At 45.7% G+C, this 19,040-nt stretch overlaps 2 protein-coding genes across 2 annotated transcripts in view; one reads left to right on the forward strand and one right to left on the reverse strand.

The window, feature by feature from the left end:
* Positions 1 to 1,240, reverse strand: part of LOC8029565 (mannose-P-dolichol utilization defect 1 protein) — a 60,043-nt gene extending 58,803 nt beyond the window's left edge. Inside the window, exon 1 of the mRNA XM_029981942.4 lies at positions 1,059 to 1,240. Within this exon, the coding sequence (XP_029837802.1) occupies positions 1,059 to 1,146 (88 nt within the window). The 5' untranslated portion in view covers positions 1,147 to 1,240. The remainder of the gene's footprint in view (positions 1 to 1,058) is intronic.
* A 291-nt stretch (positions 1,241 to 1,531) lies between these two features.
* LOC115321687 (serine/arginine repetitive matrix protein 2) overlaps positions 1,532 to 19,040 on the forward strand; it is a 42,302-nt gene continuing 24,793 nt past the window's right edge. Inside the window, exons 1-7 of the mRNA XM_029981940.4 lie at positions 1,532 to 1,714; positions 4,920 to 5,011; positions 6,373 to 6,465; positions 8,890 to 9,089; positions 11,641 to 11,777; positions 12,617 to 18,084; positions 18,379 to 18,444. Coding sequence (XP_029837800.2) covers positions 1,573 to 1,714; positions 4,920 to 5,011; positions 6,373 to 6,465; positions 8,890 to 9,089; positions 11,641 to 11,777; positions 12,617 to 18,084; positions 18,379 to 18,444 — 6,198 coding nt within the window. The 5' untranslated portion in view covers positions 1,532 to 1,572. The remainder of the gene's footprint in view (positions 1,715 to 4,919; positions 5,012 to 6,372; positions 6,466 to 8,889; positions 9,090 to 11,640; positions 11,778 to 12,616; positions 18,085 to 18,378; positions 18,445 to 19,040) is intronic.

Below are 19,040 nucleotides of genomic sequence, written 5' to 3' on the forward strand. Positions count from 1 at the left end.
GGAATTGAAAGAAAAAAAAAAGTAAGAAAAAATAAATAAAATAAAGCTCTTTTCAGACAATAAGCTTTGTCGCTTTAAAGACAAGCAGGAAAACCAAGACTCTATGACCTTGCGGTCACTTTTTTTCCTGATGTTTGCTCAAGGAACACATCCACAAACACACACAAGCGGGAATGAGACAAACACTCTTTCTTCCTGGGGGGTGAAATTGTGAACGAAACTGTTAGTGCTATTCACTTGGTTTAGGTATGCTATAGCCCAATCAAGCCGCCTCGATGGCTGCGTGGCAAAGCACTGGCCTACGGATCCCCAGGGAGCAGGTTCGAATCCTGGACCGAGATTTTGGTTGCACGTCAAGAGATCCCGAGGTGGTCGCTGGGGCTTGCCAGATGCCCTTCGTTGATGTGGCACGTAAAACACCCAAATTGACTAGCCCAATGAAAAGTCGCGATGAAACTACCGCCTTAACCGAGACAACATTTTTAGCGCCAAGAGGATCAGAATACAATCTACAGAACACTAACAGCAGTCATAAAACAAATGTAACTTTAAAAAATTCGCTAATTCACTGTCCGCATCAAGATAAATTTGTCTCCTTTGGGAAAGGAGGCTCTTATCGCAGAAAACCTGAGGAGTAAGCGTTTCTGCGTGGTAGAACAGAATGCAAAAAGAAGGCAAGTGGATAAGAGTGCAACACTTATTCGGAAACTAGTTAGCACTGATGAGACAAGAGACACCGTGTAAGCGTGTTTGAATACGCGCTGACAAAATAGCAGAAAGGCGGCCAGGCGTAAACGGCGGCGTAGGAGTGCCAACTCGTCGTGATACCAGCATAAGAGGCGGAAGCAGAGAACGATAGATAGAGAGATAAAATAACGAATACATAGCGGACGTATTATAAACCAGTTTAGAGCAAATCTTTGCGTGTCACCGACGCTCTAAATCGAGGTTTTCCTCAGTCGAAGGAAGCTAGCCGAGGCAAGGGCACGAGCAGACGAAACAGCTCGAACCGCGTCGACCACGCTCGATTGCATCGAACGAACGAGACGTATGCTTACAGTTCGTGAAATTCTGGCGTATGAGGACATCTTCGAAACACTTTCCCGGAAAGAATGTCTCCAAAAGCCTCTTGATCGTCTCAGTCATGTTACGTGATCACGTCACCGACCCGAACAACACACCACACACACGCACACGCAAAAAAATCCCGGCTCTCATCAAAATAGCCAAGGCGAACCTCAGTTTCGAATTATAGGTGCTCTTGCGTTTCCTTATTTAAGCAATAAGAAACACATAAATATATATTTAATAATATACCTAATTTATATTTATGACTGTGGTATATTATAAGACATACTTCAAAGCTCTTCTTTAAATTAATTTAATGCTTTCTTATAAATAGATTAAGTTTCAAGAATTTAGCGAATGCAAGGATAATAAAACCAAATATGCCCCATTTATTTACTAATAAGACACAACTTATTATAAGAAGTAAATAAAAATGTTAGTAGATTTATGCCACCGATCTGTCAACATTGACGGACACAACCTTTGTCGACGAGCGTTTGGAAAATGGCGTCTGGCGCCGACGAAAACTGTCATGATGACCCAAACTTTGCGGTGATCTGCTCCTTCATCCTCAATTTCGGCGAGCAATGCGGCCTCAACATCTCCATCTCCGAGCTGCAGTCGATGCTAGAGGATACAAAGAACGGTACGTGACCTGGGAACGCCGCCGAGCACCCTGCGATTATGGCCTCCAAGAAAAAAAAATTACGATCCATTGGCATCGTATCGCTTTACACCTTTGCCTGTTGGTACCCGCAGCCCTTCGATCTTTGATCACTCAATCGCTCGCTCGGAATCGCCTTATGTGACGTGTCTGTCGCATCGACTCGACTGTACCTGTTTAACAGGCCTTTCTTCGTAGGGCAGCGTAACGTCTTTATCGTTTTAGCAGTCAAGCGCTCAGTCGGCATTATTCAAATTGCCCGTAGTGGCTGCTGGCTCCGAAGCGAATTTAATGGCTAACGCGTTTACTTTCCGATTAAAATAACCTATTTAATGATGCATCTAAAGTCAATAAAGCTGCCCAGTCGTTCAAGGATTTACAGTACTCCTCGTCCGTGAGCACTGCGTTGTTTTTGCTCGCGTAAAACCCTCACCTAGGGGGGAAAAAAAGAAAGAGGCTGTTTTCAAAGTCCCGGGTGTTGTTTACAACGTCGGTGTCTTGTTTCTTGCTCGCGTAGGAACATTGTTCTCAGCGTTGTGTAACTGCGCACGACGTCTCGCATCGACATAAATTCAATAGACACTAAAAACAAAATCGCAGAGCCGCGAAACAACCTTCGTCTAGTCGCTTGACGTAATGCTCCTCCGTTTCTCCTGTTTTCGAAACAACAATAATAATAATGAAAAAAAAAAAACAACAAAAAAAAAACTAAGGGTAGAAATTGGAAGGGGATCGCTAAAAGAGGGTGTGTTCGGAGACGAGAATTCGATAAACACACCATGTACGGCGCTGGAAAAAAAACTGATCGCGCGGTTTTGCACGAAGTATATTCCCCGCTCCCTGATAGATCTCATATAAGTACCTAAGTTTTAGCTAAATTGCATGATTTTTGGTGATTAGGCTCATCATAGCATCACCTTTGGGTTCAAACATAGCGTGCCACTGTGTAAGCTGATGTGACTGAACGAGCTGTGTTAATTACTGGCCTTGTAAGGTTTTGCTGGATAGCTACTGATCATGTTGCTCCGAGAGTACGGACAACTGCAGCCTCCCTTGTACAACTGTTTAGGTGATTGTAGTGCATTAGAGGTCACAACCTTACAGCAAGTTGTTACGACTGTTGTTTTTTCTTAAGAATTGCACGACTTTTGAAAGTTGCAAATGTGTAAACCCTGTCAAGCGTTGTACACTTCAGCGGATGCATACATTCAGCTGTGCTGCATGTCTTTTCTTTATTTATTGATACTACAATCCCTGAGAGGGATTTTAGCAGGTAGGTACATTTGGTGGTGAATAAGACGGGCAGGTGTACAAAATAGCAAACAAGTCGGAGAAACAAAAGAACACATATTTTACAGAGGGACAAAACTAATTTAAGAGGGATTCAAATAAAGACAATGATGGCTGCGTAACAACACTTTCAGAAAGGTTGTTCCAATCAGTCACCGTTTGCGGAAAAAGAGTACTTGAAGCAATTATTATACGATCGAAAAGGAGTTATTGTTAGGGCATGCCTTTGTCGGGTAGCATAGCCTGATGAGAAGTTTATTAGGTAAGACAGATCCATCCTATAATGTCCATTTATTAATTGATACGAAAGTTTTAGTCCAGAATGCCGATTTCTGTGAGATAATGACTTTAAGTTAGCTCTGGTTCAAAGTTTGGTTATAGAGGTATGTCCAAAGCTATTATAAATGTAGGGAGCTGCCTTTTTCTGCATATGATCGAGCTTGTTAATGCTTAGTTTGGCGAAGGGATCCCAGATGATAGCCGCGTAATCAAATGTTGGTAAGACTATATAGCTTTATATCTTAGAAGACTCAAGGAAGGGGTAGAAAGTCTTAGGGTCCTTCTAAGAAAGAATAACTTTTGAAGAGCATTAGATGTCACATAATAAATCTGTTTTATTCAAGTAATATTATGAGTGATCCATAGTCCAAGGTATTCATATTGTGTTAATTATGATATGAGATTATTTTTAGTATTGTAAACAAACTTCAAAGAATTTCTTTTGTAATTCTCATAAAAAACGTTTTTTCAAAGTTAAGGGTTGTTTGCCACTTCGTACACCATTCTGCGATATTTTAAAAAGCTCTATGTAACAAAAGTTGATCGGAAGCACTAGCTATTTCTGAGTAAATCATAAAATCATCAGCATAAAACTTGATTTTTACCGGAACATCTTGTACTATATAATTAATAAACGACAAGGAGAGGAGAGGTCTGGGCCCAGAGCGCTGGGGAACGCCAGAGTCAACAGAAAGTCTGTCAGAGCAATGTTCACCATAAACAATGAATTGTCGATGATTTGAAAGGTATGCTGAAATCCATTTGACTAACTGTGTGTTCTTACATATTTTTTCCAATTTGCATAGTAAATTTTTGTGAAATACCTTATCAAATGCCTTCGAAAAATCCTTGAAAATAGCATCAATTTGCTTTCCATTGTTTATTGCCAAGGAGAAATAGCAAAGAGTTGTGTTGTGCTAACTTTGCTTTAACTTCTCCCAGTTGTTCACATTTGGGTAAACACAGTGCTTAAAAAAAAAAAAAAAGTTTTTCCTGTTGTGAGACTTAATTAAAGTGTCACTGCATTTTGTCTGGCAAGGTAGTTCTAAACAAAAAAACTTTTCAAAGTCTAGTGTCTAATACGAACCTATTTCTCATTTTTTGTAGTATTTTATTTCGAAGCTGTTCGTCACCGAATACCAGTTTCAGGACACCATTTATACCCAAAATTGTCAAAACTGACACTTTTATTCTTCAGGCCCAAGATATTGAGTTTAATTTTCGTTGAGAATTTGCGAGGTTGTCAAGAGGTAGCGTTTCTCACTCTTAAAAGCAGACGAACAGGACTTGGTTGCATTTGAAGTGACCACTTGATTGAAGAGGAAAAACCTACCATACTCCGTTTTACCTTGTTATGGATTGCAGACTACACTTTGAGCTATCGTAGCCAATCCAATGTTGTGTGAGTGTCCTGTATCCAGCGACGTGTGGGGTCATGTGACACTTTCGCAGTGCCAGATTGGCTGGGATGGCTTGTAGCGTTTGCTGCAGCCCATCGTAAGGTGAAATGGAGTATATACCTGGGCTTGCTCCAAAGTTATTCAGATAGAGTAAAGCCTGTAGAAAAACATGAAACAAATAAACTATTGCTTGCATTGTCTGTTGTTTTTCCCCTCAGTGGACCAGACCCTGATTGACCTCCATTTGCTGCTCTTACGGAAGGCCAACAGGCGCGTGCAGAGGGACAGATGGGAGAAGTCGCTCATCAAGGTCAGTGGTTTCTTGTCTTACCCTGCATGCAGAAATCTGGTGGTAGTACATACCCTTTTTACCATATATCTTGTTTGGAATTCGACATTTGTTCTAAGCTCATTTTTTAAAGTTTATCCGCACTCAAATATTTCTTAGAAGTTGTTTTGGGGAGGAAACTGTTCTTTCCGTAAATGACGCACGACCTTCCGGGCTGTAGTGTTGGTGTGCTTACCCAATAAGTCTTAATTTCAAAGCCATGAACTCATGGTTGCGATGCTTGTTGTGTCTTTCTGGTAATTTGAAACTATGTGGGTAATGCTGGTGGGTTATTGAACTAACAGGAGACAGACAGAAAGAGAGACTGAAAGATAGAGCCCGCTTGTATCCTTCGAATTTCAGCGTAACAAAGAAGCATTTGGTTAAGTGGCATTGCATGTGAGTATACTTGGGGTCACACAAGTACAGTATGCTTGTGTGAAAAGAGCAACATTCCGACCCAATGTCATTGCGCGGCCCCTTTGAGCATTAAGGCCCGTTCACACTCTTGCGACCGAGTACGACTGAGAGAGACGAGATCTCTTACAACTTCTTAAATGTTTCTAGAATGAGGGAACACACTGACATTGTGGCGCCATCTATGCGGTGACCCTAGAACTGCATTTCACAAAAGCGAAGGTTTTGCGGGATTTCCGAGGTCAAATGTGCGTAATACCCATAGAAAGGCTCGTTTATAACATTGACAAAAGTTTTTCGAGCCAAAAAAATAAGGATAATGCGCGAGAAATTAAAAAAAATATGCCGGACCGCCGAGTTTACACTGGTTCCCAATAGATGGCGCCAGTGTATTCTCTGGTTTAAGAAGTTTTAAGGAACCCAGGTTTAAGAGGTCGCAAGAGTGTGAACGGGCCTTTAATCACGCAGACTGATATGGCTGCTGGTGCCATCTATTTGTAATGATCTTTTTCTGCCTTTCGGTGAAATTAATCCACCCTTCTGTAACTCTCGGTAAAAAGCAATACACTAAAAGTACACTAATTTTGTGGTTTCATGAAGCACTTCTCAAAATGTATTTTAGCTATATTTTTAGTTTACCAATAGCATATTAAACATATGCTTTTCATATGGACACTTTGGTTACCAGACAGGGCTGAAGCATGAACCACATTGCTAAAATACCTAAAAGTATACTTCAAGTGTGATTCTTTGCTTCATAAAGTCCAAAGTTGATTTGCTTAATTTGTATGCTTTTTACCGAGAAAAGCAACGAGCTTTTCATAGGTAACAAAGATTTTCACTTAATTTATAGTTTAATTCGAGCCCCTTTACCCAAATGCTGCTTCTGCGTTGCACTCCTTGATTGGCTTTTTTTTTGTTCCCAGTTCTGCCACCAGGGTTCCAACGTGGATGGCTGGGAACTGGAACGCTTTGGCTACCGCAAGGCTAAACTCTCAGTCAAGCTGGCCGTGCTCAAGGCAAGGCACAGCTCTGCTATAGGACAAAGCCGGTTTTTTCTTCGCTTTGCTCGTGATATGGCCCTTCTAATGACACAATCCACAGACACAATGGAAGCCACTCGAGATTAATTAGTTATTGACATAAATAGGTTGGACACTTATAATTTCATCATGCATGGCGGCAGTATGGTGCCTGGGAAACATCTTCAACTAGTACGTTTACCGCGCCTGCATTTTTCATTCCTCGATTTCCGCCCGATAGCGTCATCAAAGTGTCATGCTGTTGCTGGCAACAATGGTGTCGCAGCGGCAGTGGTGGATGGATCAGACACCCGTTTGGGTGCGGGTTGCTCTCCAGATTTACAGTCCATAGAAACTTTGTCAGCCGCAAGTTGGGAAGGCACGATGACAACAATATTTTCATTTCCTCATTTTTCCTGTCGGAACTTCTGCAGCCAACCGCTAGGACCGTGCAGTGATGGAAGTGTTATGCCATTTACGCCAGATTGCACCACAAACGAAAGTCTGGTACATCTTGCTCCAGATTGCCATTTTTGCTAAGAATTGCTCCGCATCTGCGCCGAGATAAGCTTAAAAGTAAAAATTTAAAATAATTTTTTGTTGGTCGGTTTTAGTAGGTAGAGGAGTAGGAGGAAAAGAAAATGGTGGAAATATATATTTCACAGTCTGCCTTCACACCGTATAGTTTGTTTCACCTTAAATCAGAACACAGCCAAAGACTCGAACAGATACAACCACGAACACACATACTAAAGGTGAAAGTCACGGGACATTCTCTGCACTTGATTGGTTTAGCCCGGGGTGCACAACATGTGGTCCGCGGACATGACACTGCGAGATATGCTCAAGACGGCAATCAGTGCAATGATGTCGGATATTGAAAACCCGCGCAGTTCTTAATAAGCATTGTTTTGCCCCGCATCATGTTTGAGTTGTGCACCCTTGGTCTAGCCGATGTAAAAGCACGCATAAAACTAAGATAACTTTTTGGGTGACTGCTGCTTTGCCAGGAATGTTTTATTTTTTCCCTTTCGTTGTTTATTTTTTTCATAATGCTCCAGATGTGTGTGTTCAAATTTCAAGACAATGTTGAGGAGCATAAAGTCATGAGAAAGCATTGCAATATAATAGGATGGCGGCTACTGTGACAAGCCAGAAACAGGGTCTTGTACTCCTGGTGAGATCACTTGATTATCATGTCTGCCGCATGCCTCCGTGCCGCCTCTCCCCAGCGCGCGTACGTCGAGCTCCACCGCTTTACACTGGAGTGCTAGGGGCAGCGGCGTACATGAGTGAGCACCTGGGTTAGCACTATATAGGTTCGAAAATTAGGCTTTGTACTATTACAGGTCTCCCTTTGGTATTGACTGTACGTTTATCTCCAAAGTAAAATAAAAAAATAAAAAAAAGCTGTGCTGACAAAGAGAAAAAACAGAGAGAAAATGCAAACAAAAACCAGGGTCTATTTTTGAATAAATACGATAGCCAAAGTTGTTCAGAGGCAGCTGTTAACCGAAAGAGCAGCAAACTTTGATTTCACTCTGGTTCCAACACTGCTAAAGAGCAGTTTCACTTTTAAGGCACAAGTGTAGGTTTTCATATTTTTGGGTGTTTTTTTTTGCAGTTTATAATATTTGAGTTTTGAGTTTTGTAGACTCATAAAACTAGGGGGATGCATATTTTAATTGATGTTAGTGGATATGCTGGTTTTGCTGGCATTTTACAGAAATTATATTTTCAAGCTAAATAAACAACTGGGTGTAAAAGTGGCAGGTTAGAGGGCTTTCTCCCAACTGATGTGTTGAGCCATGATTAATTTGTGAACAATTTATAAGTGCCCATCATAGATGGGACCTACTTTGACCAGAGCCTTATTTCTACAAAAAATGTTCTCTGTTCCTTTTGCACCCTATCTATTCCTATTACAAAAGGAATTAAGTTAGACGACCCAGTATCAAAGAGGAACCCTCAATCATTATGAAATATAAACTCATTCAGCGTTGCAATCACTTTCTTTTTTTTAATTCAAGTGGTATCTGCTCCAAAAGTGTCAGTGGCTGCTCCAAACCAATAGTTTGCCTGCTACAGGTGCTGCTATGAACGGTCAAATGCCGCTTCCATCGCTGATTGTGACATCTGGCGGCACGATGCGGCGCTTCATTGCCACTTCGAGACCGCTTTTGACGCACAGGCGGGTGCCAAGCACACCAGTCGGAACCATGTTTCGAGCACCGTGGCAGCAGCCACCGGAATTGCCTGCTTGCGGTTGCATTTCGGTCGTCCGTTTCTCTGCGTTTTAGTTTCCGCCGAAAACTTGACGGCAGTCTTTCAGCGTCAATTCCCACCTTCACGGCTAGCCGAGCGCAAACACGACGACTTGCGCCGTTCCTGACCCCGTTCCTTTCGTCGCAATCCCCGCAGCGCTTGCTGGAGCTCCAGTTTGACGGCAACGCCAAGTTCAAGGGGGAGGTGAACAAGGTGGAAGCCAACGCCCTGCGGCTGCAGCCAATAGGGAGGGACGTCAGGGGCCACCAGTACTGGCTGCAAAGGGACTCCAGCCTCAACCTGAGGTTGTACCGCGAGCACCCGGACGACGAACGCTCGTGGGCCATCGTTTCCAAGTGAGTATCCACAGCACGCTGCGCTACGGTCGCCGACGGGAGAGGAAAGGAGGGGAGGAGTTTCGGTAGCCCCGCCTCCGGTGCGCGGGGTTGCCGCCTCCGACGGCTCTTTAGCGTCTGACGAGTCTCAAGCGCTCACGCGTAGCCAAAGCTGGAGCCCTCCATTCCAAAAAACATGCCCTCTCGTTCTCATCTCGTTGGCGACTACAGCCGCTCTCGACCTAGTGGTTCTACTGTACAATCTTTGTTGACGGATGCATTTTCAAAGTTTCGCTCTGTGAGGCAGGTAAACGTGTCTTTACGATGTGGCGGCACCTAGTACTCAGGATGCATGTTCTGGTTCGTTTGGGCGTAGACGGAAAGGCAAAGGGTACGCGTCGATCCGTCGCAACCGACGGTGAGTAGCCGGAAGCAAAATGAATCGGGGCGATGCACGGTGGCAGACGTAATAGCTCGGTCCAACACACGTGGCACGAACACGGTAAAAGTGCGGCAGCTGCACGGCGAGAGCAATACTAAATTGCTCGAGGTCTGTGAACTACCCGGTACATGATTGTGGAGGATTGGTAACCACTGGCAACCCTTTTAGGTAAAATGTGGGGTTATAGAAAAACTTCTAGTTGTAGGAGAACTCTGACAAAAATTGGCGCACATGTTGGTAATGCCTGTATTGTGAAACAACCAAAATATTATAATCATATTCCTGTTACTTACACTGCTTCTCAGCTTTGAACCTAGTGGAGAGCCTGCAGAGTTTAGAAAATATGATAGAAGCCTTGTTAGACTTGGGCTGCTTTTTTAAATGTAGGCTACACAACGTGACATTCTGGCATTTTTAAATTTCTCGCACAATTTCAGTTTGTATTCTTTGTCATCTTGCCGGCAGGCACAGAAATGGCATGCAGGTGAAGAAGCACATTATAAATTGAAGAAATGATTTGAAAAAATAAGAATGGCACTAAGAGGAGTATAACTCAAGTACTGACTAATGAGTAAATGAAAATATTCTAAATGGTTGCAAGGATACCAGCTCCACAGGCAAAAGCAATAAAATACAGCCTCGAGAAATGATTTTTAAATGGATATTTCAGTTCCTGAGGTGGTGTGAGTTATTATTTTAGCGCTTAAAAACAGTGTTTGGCAAAAAGTAATTGCAGATTGCAAAGGAAAGGGCCCTATACTGAGTGTCACTAGTTACATGCAGTACAGGCGAAGGCAATGCCAGGCGAGGGGAGAAAGGGCAAGCGCTGGGAAGGTTGGGGAGGAGGACAGAAACCTCTCCTCCTCTCTAATATCTCTAGTGCTCTCCCTTCGCCCTCCCTTGCCCTCCTCTCCCCTCCAACCTTCCTAGTGCTCGCCCTTTCTCTCTTTGCCTGGCATTGCCTTCGCATGCACTGCACACAACTAGTGACACGGAGTATAGATGTGAAATATTCGACTTTCCGAAAAACATTTTTTTTTTTCATTTTCTGCTAGTTGATTTTTATATCTCCACTTAAAAAAACACTAAACCTAAAAAAAAAATGTTTTTTTCCTACCTAATTAGGACAGGCGCGTCCCAAAATTAATGTTCGTCGAAAAAAAATTTTTTTTTTTTTGCCCAATATTTATGTTACAATATGAATTTTTCGATTTGCGGGTGAAACCAAAATTGTACTTTTGTGGGATGATAATGATAACGTTTGTACCCACCTAATGTGCACGTGCCCTGAGGTCCAGCGAACCCAGAGCGCACACTAGTTAGTTGGGTAGAAGTGCTATCGTCATCATCCCACAGGAATACAATTTCTGTTTGGCCCACAAATAAAAAAAAATTGTATAGAACATAAAAAATAGGCAGTATTTTCTTTTTTTCTTTTTTAAAAGCAGTTATATTGACACATACCTGTCCTAATCAGGCAGAAAAAATTTTTTTTTTCTTAGGTTTAGTGTTTTTTAACTTCCACTCTGGAAAATGTCTGTTGCAACAGTTTTTATGGTTTCGTGCTCTAGGAACGTACTCACATGGTTGACCAAGAATTCGAAAATCCATTCTGTAGACTGAACGTGACATAGACCTCGTCATATTCATATCTCGTAACGTTTACGACTGTCGGCAAGGTTTCCTTACATGTGCCTCTGCAGTTTTCCAAAACTGGAAAAAAAACAACCAAGGGTTTTCTCAGCGATGTAATAAAATAAATCTGGTTATCTTCAACCTCTAACGAGGAAGGAGTGAAAGACACCAACACTTCCAATGTTACGAGGAGGTAGCACCGAATTTTTTCTGTCACCTACCGGAAGCGACATAGAAGTCGGACTGTCAGACACAAGTGCTGCATCATCTTTCGGCCGGGACTCGCGTCGTTGCTGACCGTGCACCGGTCCCAGTCGAACACTGAGACAACACTTAAGTCCCACTTGTGTTGTCCCCTTTGTCCAATAGCTGATGAAGGAAACCCAGCGCTACGAGCTCGTTATCTGTGACGTGTTGCTCTTGCCCGCCACACCTGGCATTGTTCGCGACCGTTAACTGCATCTAGCTTGCGTGCCGTGGACTCCCTGCGCACAGATCTCGGGACGAACTGGCCCAGCTGATCTCTGAACTGGAAGGCAGTTGCGCGGTGGTCAAGAAGGAGGAGAGCTCGTCCCTGGACAGTGAGACGGGAGAGAGCAACCTGACCGAACCGGATCCCGCCAAGGCCGAAGGTGGGCCCCGCTTCCCATTCGATGCCTCGTCTATTCTCCTACTTGCCTCGGACGGTTTGCAGTGTGCGTATTGATGCGGATGGCATGACTACTTTCTCGTAAGACCTGCGTATATCCAGTTGTTGCAATGTGGAGGAGGAGCAGATTGATAATTGGGAAAGAACAGCGTTCTCGTGCAAAACATCCATCTGCGCTGTAATGCCAAACAGAGTGCTTTACATACCGAGCGTCCAGTGGAGGTTGCACTTACTGACGTTTGTTGTTTACGAGGTTCTTTCTGCGGTCCGTAACGAGTTGCTATATGCTTGTGACGCGACAAAAGACCAACGTCCTCGAGGCTCCGTCCTGAAATGTATGGTGTCTGGCTTTTTCCACTGTATGGCAACCTCTGTACCAAAGTCAGGTTCTCTTGTTTTTTGTTTTTTTAAATTTCTGACTTGGTTCTGGTTATTGCTACATTAGCTTCTGATAGGCCTATGTCAGCGGGAAGCTCTCTCAACAAGGATGAAACAGTCTGTCGTGGCCGTTGTTGAAAATGTTAAAGTTATTGGAGAATTATCTTAATTTCTTTACCTTGAAGGCCGAATTGAATGCATCCGTATTCAGAACTTTGAACATTTCAACATCCTCGTAAACCTAGCAAAGGGCTTGAATGCCCTCTAAACAAGCATTTTGTGTGGTTTATTGCAAGTGCTGAATTGTGATGCCTCAGTACAATTCAACGTATTGGAGCTTGTGCTCTATTCAAGTTATTAAAAATAAAGCAGCTGCCAGTTTTTTTTTTTTTTAACTATGCAAATGCAATTGGATAACATTGCCTTTCTTTGCTATCTGTGTAGAGAAACCTGGATCTCTGCTACCAGCTGATGAGAAGCCAGCGGTCATAGACACCGGCCAGGCAGTGAAAAAAGAAGAGCCCCATCATGAAGAGACGCTTTCTGTCGTCTTCTCGGGTTCCATGGTGGGCAGCGAGGTCACTTCCACCCATGTCGCAGTCAAGCAGGAGCCCCTGGAAGAAGCCAAGGTAGAAGAAGAAGCCCCAAAAAGGGAAGAAAAGTGTTCCACTCCAGCAAAACCTACATCATCAAAAGAAGAGAAAGAAGGTTGCGAAGCGGAGCGTGTGCCAGAGAAGAAAGACGAACTTGAAGCAGAAAGCGTGCCACAAAAACCAACCACACAGAGTCCCAAGCCCACTGAAACGGACCAAGCGCCGTCATGCGAGACGGCCGCTCGAGAGAGCAGCAAAGCAAAAGACGAGACCAATGCCGAAAAAAGCGCCGGCAAAGATGGGAGGACCGGAGCGATGCAGACCAACGCGGAAGACCTCTGCACCCGCTCCAGCGTGGAAGGAGAGTCTAAGCAGTCTTCTGCAAACAGTCCGCCGTCTGCCAAGGTCTCCGTCATCCGGCCACTACCGCCCCCCTCCGACAAGCCAGTTGCGGCGCACAGCTTTAACGGGTCACACGGGAATGGGTCTTCCGCCGAGACCCTGGCCTGCGACCTCTCTATGGCGGTTCACCGGGAGAGCCCCACCGCCGTCGAAGAAGCGGAGGCGCCGGCAGCTGTTGTCGTCGCAACGCCCTCGGAAACAAGGCGGCTTGTCGATGTCGGTGCGGAGGACCTGAGGACGGGAGAGAAGAGCGACGAGGTGAAGGTTCCTGAGAAGAACGGTCAGCCTGAGTCACCAGGCAGCATTCCGTACGCCCACGAGGGCGCTGCTGCCCTTCCCCCTGGTGGTGGCAAGAAGAAGGACTCGGCGAGAAAATCAGAACTGCCCCTGGCGTTGGATCTCACCTGCGTTTCGTCCGACACGCCTACTTTGGATGATCCTGCTGCGAGTGCAGCAGCTGCTAAGGATGCACCTTCTCAAGACAAACCTCCGAAGGCTGTGTCCTTAAATAATATGGCGGCTTCGGATGCATCTGCATTGATGGTTGCGGAGATCTCTAAGGAAGCGTTGACTGCAGATATGCCTGCATTGGAAGCAAAGGCCCCTACCAAGGAAGTGTCACCTAAGGATCCCATTGCTATGGACAAGTCTTCTAAAGGTCTAGCTGCCAAGAAAGAAGCTGTTGAAGATACACCGATCAAGGGTGCGACAGCTCCAAGTGTACCTGTTGCGGACGTTTCAGCCACGGATTCACGTGCTGCCCATCCCTCCGTTGCACCTCCCGCGAAGAAGTGCGTTTCATCTTTTGTCAAAGCTCCTCGAGTGGATGTGCTTTGTGTAGATATTCCCACCGTCAATGTTCCTCCTGCAGAAGTGCCCTCTACGGATGCATTGACCTCGGGTACACCGGGCAAGACAGCAGCATGCTCAGAAACTGAGAGTGGTGCCCCTCTAGGTGACAAGCATGTTTCAACCACGAAGAAACAGAGTAAAAACCATACAGACAAACTAAAGCTTGGAGATACAGTTCAGAGAAGTGAAGATTTGAAGAAGTCTGTTCTCTGTGAGGAAACGAAAGACAGCAAGAAACCGAAAGATGGAAAGGAAAAGCAAGAACCTACAACCGACCAGAGGAAACTGGACACTGCAAAGCCAGAAAGTGAGATTTCCAAAGAGGGAGAGGAATGTCAGAGGAGTCCACTTTCTGAAACTTCTAAAGCATGCGGACTAGAAAGCACAGCTTTGGTCAAGTCTTCAGCAGAAGGAGCCATTAAGACAGATAAGCCGACTAGTTCTGAATCTTGCAGCGCAGACATTGAGGTATCTTCTAAAGAACTGGGCAAGGACCCCATGGCCACCAAGTCAGACAAGACATCTTCCGAGGCAACATGCAGTAAGGTCATAAAAGACGCTGTTGAGAAACATAGTAACAGCACAACAACCGAGGACAAGCATCAGCGTCCCTCTTCGGCAATAGTCCATTGTCTTCAAGCACCAGATCTTAAGGAAAGACGGAGCGAAACACCTTGCTCTGAGCCATGCAATCAGGAACATGCTCAGCCACCACAGGTCCATTCAAAGCAGGTGGAGTTAGTTCAGAAGGGTGAGTCAGAAGCATCTGAAGTCTTGCAAGAAAAAGCACCTGCTCAAATTAGTCCTAAGTTATCCTTGAAAGAGACATCACCAGTTGAAGCAAAGAGCACCACTGCTCTGGAAATGGTGCTTGATGATACAAAGTCGCAGACAATTGCAGAAGCAGCTGAAGTTCTAGATGCGTCTTGCAAAGAAGGGCCTAAGGGCAGCAGTTCCCAAGAAAGCACAGCCAAGGCAGCAGTGAAAAGTCAAGAGGCAGGACATGAATCAGATGAGAGCCAGCCCAGTTTACCGAGTGAGGCCAGTGATGTCCACAAGAAACCTGAATTGGACACTACCAGCTCTTCTGAAAAAGAAAGAAAAAAGAGATCTCCAAGTGATCTGGCAAGTAATGCAACGAAGGGAGAGAAAGCTGAAGGTTCCTCAGCTGTCAAAATTGTGAATAAAAAAGCAGACCCACCTGAAAAATCTGATGACTCTTGTATAAAGGCAGTTGTAGTAAAGAAAGGAAGTCAATGTCTAGAGTCTGGGTCCGTTCCCTCGGTGCACCTATTAACCTCTAATAAAGCTTGTGAAGACAGCCAACAGGACCCCGCTAAGGAAGAGCCAAGCAAATCCAGCAGTTCAGAACCAGTGGCTGAAAAGGCGCCGGGTATCCATCCTGGTGGCATAGGCCCTAGCAAAGATAAGAAGAGTAAAGCTACTTCATTAAAGCCTTCGCAAGAGTCTGCTATCAAGCAAACCACTGAAGAAACATGCAAACATGGTGAAGGGAATGCAGGTCCTGTTGAGGACATTGCAGAACCAGTTGTCACTACCGTTGATGCAGTCAGCAATGAATGCATTGCAACTGTCAAAGAGGACGCCGGCATTGTTGCGACAGAAGAATTGAATAAGGATGGCACTCAAGCGACAGTAGAATCAGCAATAACAGACAGTCCAAAGGCAAAGGAGGTTGACTCTGGGAAAGGGGTGGAAAAGGAGGGGGAAACATCTGAGGGTGTTTCAATAAAGGACCCCAAGAAAGTTGATCTGGAGGATGCGACAAAGAAGTCTGAGAAGTGCCATAGGCCACATCCGGAAGCTGCCAATTCTCACAAAAAAAGCAGTCGAAATGAGTGTGAAGATCACGAAAAGGAAGCTGCGCAGAAAGATGTTCCAGGCTTACTCCTAAGCCCCGAGCATGAAGTGCTTTCTGAGGTCCAAAAGATTAAGGAAAAGGCAACAACTACAGCTTTTGAAACGGTCTCTGAAAGCAAAGAAACCATGGGTGAAGGCGAGGCTATGAATACCACAACCACACCCGATAAAAAGGAACTTGAGGCTCTAAAACCCGTGAAAACATCTAAGAAAGTGTTTGAAGCGGGACAAGTTAAAGTGAAGCCTTCCGCGGAAGCAACACACGACAGTGGTGATGGCCAGAAGGTCACTGCCAGAGCACCCTCTAAAGAGCACAAAACAGCGGATGAAGGAAAAAGCACAGAAGCCACAATTGCAGAAGTCAAGGCGGGCGTTTCGAAAGAGAAGACTAGACCTAAAACACCTGTGAAAGGTTTAGGAAAGGCAGCAGCCAACGAGGGAGCATCGACAAAAATAACAGCCGATGACACCAAGAAGCAACATACATCCACCAAGACTTCATCCAGTGCTGTAGCGCAACAAGAACAGGAGCGCGAACCCACGGTACAACCAACGGCTCTTGCAGTAGAAGGTCAAGACACAGACAAGGAAACATTGGAGCCCAAGGAAACGAGACTTCGGGAAAAAGTTGAAGTTGAAGCTGTGGCGTCTGAAAGCGGAGGAGCGCCCGAAGACTTGGCAGTCAATAACAGTAATGAAGCGAAAGCTCAGGTGCCCCAGAAAACTCCCAAAACTAAAAAGAGGAGAATTGAGTCTGGTTCAGAAGCATCACCAAATATCGCTAAATGTCAGACAACAGCAGCCGAGATCACAGCAAAGACAGATGGTGTTTCAACTATGGAAGCCATTGCTAAAGAGGAGTCAGCAATTGCTGAATCCAGTACAATGGCTGGTACTGAGGCAGTTGAAGTTGATGCTGAGTCCAAAGGGCCTGGGAAAGAGGAAGGACACAAAGACGCCAAACTTTGTGAAGCCCCCGTTTCCGACATCAGAGCAGAAGCTGGAAAAGAGAAAACGGGAGGTGACGGAAAGGGCAAGTCAACTCGAAAAGCTTTGAGGGGCAGAGCAGCTGCATCTGAGTCTGGCAGAAGAGCAACGTCCACAGCTACAAGAGGCCACAGGACAGCAACAGCCGCATCTAAAGCGAGCGAAGCAAAACGGAAAGGGAAGGGAGCCGACGTCGAAGTTGAGGACGAATCTGTCTCGCCTGGGAAAACAGGAATCAAGGATGACTCTGAAGCTAGAGCATCTCGCCAAGAAGATGCGGACAAAGCAGTTGAGGCTGAACCTTCCACAAAGTCAGCACCTACGGGTGCTAGAGACAAGAAGACGAAGGCTCCGAGAACGGACGAATCAAAAGGCAAGGAAAAAGTGGACGGGGCTGGAGACGTGTCGGTGACCGAGGCAGCGCCTCACGAGGAAGGGGCAGGAAGCGACTCCGAAGCCAAAGCAACCAAGGACAAAGAAGCTGAAGCGGAACCTGTCACGAAGCCAGTGCCTGTGGTCACTAGACCACAGAAAACGCGAGTCACCAGAACGAGCGAAACCAAATCCAAAGAGAAGGAGGGCGAAGCAAAAGACGCGGACTCGACGACCAAGCTGGCATCCGAAAAGGAGACGACAGAAACCGACCCCGCAATCGAAGCGGTCGAAGTCAACGAATCCGAATCTGTGCCCAGGCCTCCTGGGAGAGGACAGAGGAGGGGGGGAAGGGGGTGGAGGGGTCGAGGCAGAGGGGGTCGAAGGGGGCGTGGCAGAGGCCGCTCCCAGGGGGCCCCTCCGCCCAAAAAACTCTGCGAGGAAGACCACTCCGCCGCCTTTCCAACGGCCGTCGATTCGGCGGCGACCGAAGTCGCCATTGCTTTTTCCGGGAGGGGACGATCAAGGGGGCGGGGCAGGGGACGGGCAAGGGGGCGGGGCTCAAGACGGGGCTCAGGCAGAGGGCGGGGCATAATGGCAGAGCTTGGCCTGGCGACAGAGCTGAGCCTAGGAGTGCAGTTGTCGCCGCAAGACGAGCTGGAAGAGGAGGAAGGGCTGGGGAGGAGGCGGAGCAGCCGGATCAAACACGACCAGCAGAAGAAGCTCTCGGAGTTGGCTCAGCAGATTGCACTGGAGCAGCAGTTCGAGGAGACATTGCTCCAGGAAGGAAACGAAGTCAAGGCAAAGGTCGCCAAGTCCCCCAAGGTTGGTGGTGTTGAGTTTCGCCCTTGCTTCGATAATGAGAATGAAAAACTAGTTTCGTTGCCATGGCTTCTTGATGGATAGATTTTGGATACGGTGCATACTCTTTGCACAGTAGCTACAGTGTCTATAGCTATCTAAACGTACCAGACACACCTCGATGTGTAGCTTCTGCGTCCTTACAGTAGTCTAATTCTTTGCCAATCATTTAGCAACCATGATGATAAACAATGCTGGGAACAGAGGAAAGGAACTACAGTGCTGCCAGTGATGATGCAGTTCTTGCTCACTCTGCAGAAACGAGGTGGGCGGCTCACTGACAAGGACTACACGCCTCCAGTGAAGACGCCACGGAAGTCGAAAGTGAGCTTTGCTATTGCTTCTGCATGCCCCGAAATGAACTGTGTCCTGAGGGCATTATGACTAAAATTTAATGTTTCTTTTTTTTCTTTTTTTTTTTTAGTTTGGGGTGTATTTTGGGGTTGATTCTTTCTCTAAGATTCAGCATTTTTAGGTATCACTTTTCACTGTCGTATGAAAAAATCGGTGTTTATCGGGGCTTATAATGAAGGGACTCCCCATTCTCTTCGGGGTTTGTCGCCACTGTATATACCGGAAACCTGTGTTGGGAAGTACTTTAGGTACATTGTACCTCAAGTACTATTACTGAAGTAAGTTTAGCAAACTGGTACTTTACTTAAAGTACCTTCTCCGAGGATGTACTTGCACTCTGGTACTTTCTGAGGAACCCTGGGTTCAGGGATCCTGGGCTTCATCCCCACCCCTGCCAGTTTCAATCTAGATGAGCATCACACCGGCATGCTGTGGAGTATCACTACCATAGGATGCAGATTAAAGCTCCAGGCTAGCGGTCGTACTGCACTGGCTAGATCTCTCATCTACAACGTAAACCAGTGCTGTTGTATCTCAAAAGCAGACCTACCTTACGCTGTCTGAAC

Source organism: Ixodes scapularis, unplaced genomic scaffold (assembly GCF_016920785.2).
Source record: "Ixodes scapularis isolate PalLabHiFi unplaced genomic scaffold, ASM1692078v2 PGA_scaffold5__190_contigs__length_132052651, whole genome shotgun sequence".
NCBI lineage: Eukaryota > Metazoa > Arthropoda > Arachnida > Ixodida > Ixodidae > Ixodes > Ixodes scapularis.